We start from the raw sequence: 4,265 nt of genomic DNA, 5'->3' as shown, positions 1-4,265 counted from the left end.
TTATTAATTATAAATTAAATAGTTTAATAGAAATGCTCTTTACTGAGTTTTCTTGAACAGTTACATTTCTGTAATATAAAAATCATTTAAATTAAATTTTTATCAAAATTCATAGCCTTTAAAATTTAAGTGGGAGAATCTGATATTGGGGGGAAAACAAAAACAAGCAAACCTAAAAACTGAATCTAAATGAAATATAACATTGGTTGTATTTAATGACAGCAACTTTTTTTAGAAGAAAGAATCTGGCTTACCTTAGAGCAGAAGCAACATAGTTCAGATCAAAATGTCTTAACTTTCCCTTTATAGAACTTTCATTTCACTTTGCTTTATGATCGTATTCTTGCTTTGGCAGCTGTCCAGAGGAGACAGTGTCCACCTTTCAGATCCAGTCACAGCATCTTCTGCAGGTCAGTACAGCCAGCGTTACAATTCCCTCAAAAACTCTTTCAAAAGTCCATCTCGAAAGTCTTGCAATGCTTGATTCAAGGGTTAAGATAGGCACCACCATTTAATTGCAATCCAACCAATCAGAAGGTGAAAAAGGCATAGTGACTCCAGATGGAAGCCCCTCAAGAAAACAAAGTGTAAATGTTTTCTTCTTTCTGAAATGTCTATTCTCTGCTGCCTAATCTAGCCCCAATTTGTTCTTCTTATTTATTCTGGTTCCTCATCTCCAGGTAGCTAAACTAGGCTGCAAGACCAGAATTGTTTTTAGAAACTTGCTATCTTTTTTGTGTATCATTAGATAGAATGCACAACATCCTGAAGTCCTAGAATCATGCCTTTGCTCTTGTTCAGTTTTTAGCCGACAGGGGCTTCTCTCCCCTTCTTTTCTCTCTTCCCAGAAAGCAGTTCAAACAAGTGTAAGTTTTCTCAGCCCAGTACAAATAACTCTATTACATAAACACTCCTACTGTGCCACTCAACAGCTAAGGGTTTAAAGAGGTCATATATAAGGGAACATGCTTATGGTAGCTCACCATTGAATGTGCTACTTTCACTTAACCTCAAAGGAATCTTAAGACTTCAAAAAACCCAATGTTCTGTCATCCCTCCGATGGACATACTCTAAACCTATCTTCTTAGAGCATTTAAGGATAATAACCACACTTCGGGTCTCTTAATACTAAAATGGAAAAGGAGTTATATTTTCAGAAGTCTTCTTGTTTAGTATTTAACAGCTTATTTTAATTCCATTATCATGTTAACAAAAAGCATTTTTGTTTTTTGTAATTTAGAACTAGTGCTAATTTGTCCTCTACATTCCTGGTTTCTGTTTTTGTAATTTGTATTGCCAATTATATCACTGCTCAAAATTGAAGTTACTGTATAAGTGTGAAAAGTTTAGGGACATAATAACCCTAAATCAAGAGAATTATTTCCTGTGACATCTGAAGTTTTTCTAAAGCCTTAAACAACTCTATAAGCTACTTCTGAGAGGTTTACTTGAATTGCAGATAGGGGCTGCATATGGATGCTTTTTTTAGTCCAAGAAAGTGGAGGCTTGAGCCATTATTTGACTGTGACAGTTGGGCACAGGTTGGATCATCATCATCATTTTTTTTTTTTTTTTTTTTTTTAATTTTAGCCCTAGCAACATGCACAGCCAGTTTCCACATTATTAACCAGATTCACTTCACTGGAACTTGAGTTAGTTAAGGCAATTGAAAAATCCGGACTGTCTGCCTGTTTACTTTTCTAGAAGGTCTTAAGCCCCCTTTCCCTTAGACATAATAAATGTTCAAAATATAGAACAGAATTTTATTCAAATCTGTAAGTGCAATTTTTAAACAAAAAGAGAATTTTTTTTCCTTTCTCTTCTAGGACTGTATTTTGAACCTGAGTCAATTTCTTCGACGCCTAATTATTTTCAACCCCGAGAATTTTCCAGTTGTGTTTCTTGTGAAGAAAACCCAAGCTGCCTTGACGAGATCTTGGATTCCTACCTTCAGACAGAGACAAACGTGGACCCTTTGCTCAATTCCATGCAAAGTACTCCACACTATTTTCCCGACAACTTCCAGGATACCCCTTTCTGCTTTAACCAGAGCCTGGTAATTTATCTCAGTCTTAACAAAATCTATTTATTGCTTAGAATGGAATAATAATGCTTTGTAAGAGAGTTTGCATCATCTCGTGAGAAATCAAACACTATCAACAAGGAAATCATCAGAGAACCATTTACTTCTCAGTGGAGGTAGAAATAGGCACACATTTCCCAAGTTGCTATACCAAATTTAGTGTATGGCAATAAAATGGTTTCCTGGCAATATATATTTAATATTTTTAAACTGCGAAGTTAAGACAAGTACTAATTGGAAATCACTGATTTAAATAATGGCCTTTGGATTTGGGGTTTTTTGAAAATGGAATTAAAGCTGTGTCTATACAGTACTAAACTCTCATTCTGATAAGTGGGTTTTGATTTATTTTGACATTTAATTGGCTCTACTAACTGGTGCTTTTGGTCTAGTTTAGACATAAGAACTCAATTGGGTCTGAGATGATTAGTATAAATGAAACTCTAATACTTGAATTTGGATGGTCTGTTTTTGATGGACCTCAAAATGTTTGAAACTGTGGTATTTAAAATGGAGTAAGGTTTATATTAGTAGATAGCAGATGTTTTAATGTCTTTTAGACACTCATATACTTTTTTTAAAACCTTAAAAAAGTTTTTTTCGTTTGTTTGTTTGTTTGTTTTTACATAAATGATGTTTTCTTCTCGTTTGTCAAAAGTCTGTATAGGTATCAGGCTAAATTTTAAGGGTATAGGAAATTAACTCCATAGAATATGCATACAGGGCCCCCAACCATCCAGTTCCCATCCAGCTTCCAAGTTAGGCTTTCTCAGCAACAGTTGTAGCCCTCCTTAAGAGAAAGCAGAAGGTACCTTTCTCCTCAGGGGACAAGACTTTAGTGACTATAAGAGTTCTTTCGCATTTTGGAGTCTCCCAGACACTGGACCATTGAAGATCCCAGTTCTACTTGAGTGTGTTCACCTTGTTCTCTACAGCCAAGGGTGTGGAGAAACATCCAAGGTGCCACCTGCAGCTTATATTGTGGTACACAGCAGGATTTGATATACAGGTGACTTGAAGCACAATGGGATTTTGTGGTCTAAGGACAAAGCATCCTCTAAAGTATAGTTATAACAAAGGAAACCAGTGAAGCAAGGCAATTTATTGTTAGGAAAGAAATAGGTAAATATAGAATGTGGTGTCATGAAATCATGCGATCAGCAAATAAAATTACTTCTGCAGACTTGGGTTGGGTTGGGTATTTTGTTGTATTATTTTTCTTTACCCTTACTGTTCTCACTTTGAGTTAATAAATCTACTCTATTCACTTCTTTTAAGCCTAAGTTATCAAGCTCTTTGTTCCTTGGTTTTCATTTCTCTAGATCCCAGGATCGCCTTCAGATTCCTGCACTCTCTCCAGTTCCTTAGACTGCAGTTACTCGCCAGCTCAGCTACCTTTGTATGCTCCAGAGAATTACAATTCTCCCCCTTCCCTGGACACCAGAAACTGTGGCTATTCCTCGGAAGACTACTCCTACCCTCACTTGCCCTCGCACGCCCAGTACGACTGCTTCTCCTCGGCCACCACCTCCAGCTGCTACTGTGCGTCCTGTGAAGCAGAACACTTGGACACCATCAGAGCATCTGAGTATTTTGCCTATCCTGGCACAGACTGTGTGAACTTTGCTCCCTCGGCAGCAGCAACCAGTGATTTCTATATGAGGGAAACAAACTGTGACATCTGCTATAGTTCATAGAAATTCATCAATTTGGAACATGACGTGTGTATACCTATTTTTCTATCAGACAAAATGACAACTCAAAATAGGCAGCCCTTTAACAAAATATCACGGGAGCAGTTTACATGTCACCATTTTCAATTTTCTGATGCTAACTTAAGCATTAAGCTGAAGTCCTCAGACCTGGTCATTGTGCCACTCCTATTTTGTATGCTTACAGTTAAAATTTTTGTAGGGAACGTTCAATTGTTTTACTTTGCTGTGTAATAAACAAATTCTAATTTTTGTTTTACTAATAAATAATTTTGTACTATTAAATGTTGGCTTGTTTTTTATATTTTTGAATAATAATTTCTGATTGGTTTGAATAATATCAATTACTTCTAGAAATCACTAATTACTCTTCAGTAGTTTAATCTCATTTATTCATGAATTTAAAATTATTTTAATGCTGTGAGGTGCCTTGGCTCCCATGAGGATAGAGGGTGCAGACAGCTGTGAT

General features: G+C 36.2%; 1 protein-coding gene across 1 annotated transcript; it reads left to right on the top strand.

Annotated features, from left to right (window-relative positions):
• Positions 1-331: 331 nt before the first annotated feature.
• On the top strand, positions 332-3,781 carry COLCA2 (colorectal cancer associated 2). Its single transcript, XM_023533735.1, has 3 exons — positions 332-410; positions 1,828-2,057; positions 3,407-3,781. The coding sequence occupies exons 1-3, from the start codon at positions 332-334 to the stop codon at positions 3,779-3,781; spliced, it is 684 nt and encodes a 227-aa protein (XP_023389503.1).
• Positions 3,782-4,265: the final 484 nt, after the last annotated feature.

Source organism: Pteropus vampyrus, unplaced genomic scaffold (assembly GCF_000151845.1).
Source record: "Pteropus vampyrus isolate Shadow unplaced genomic scaffold, Pvam_2.0 Scaffold110, whole genome shotgun sequence".
Lineage (NCBI taxonomy): Eukaryota > Metazoa > Chordata > Mammalia > Chiroptera > Pteropodidae > Pteropus > Pteropus vampyrus.
The sequence above is the reverse complement of the archived record's forward strand: the minus strand, read 5'-3'. Positions and strand labels throughout refer to the sequence as shown.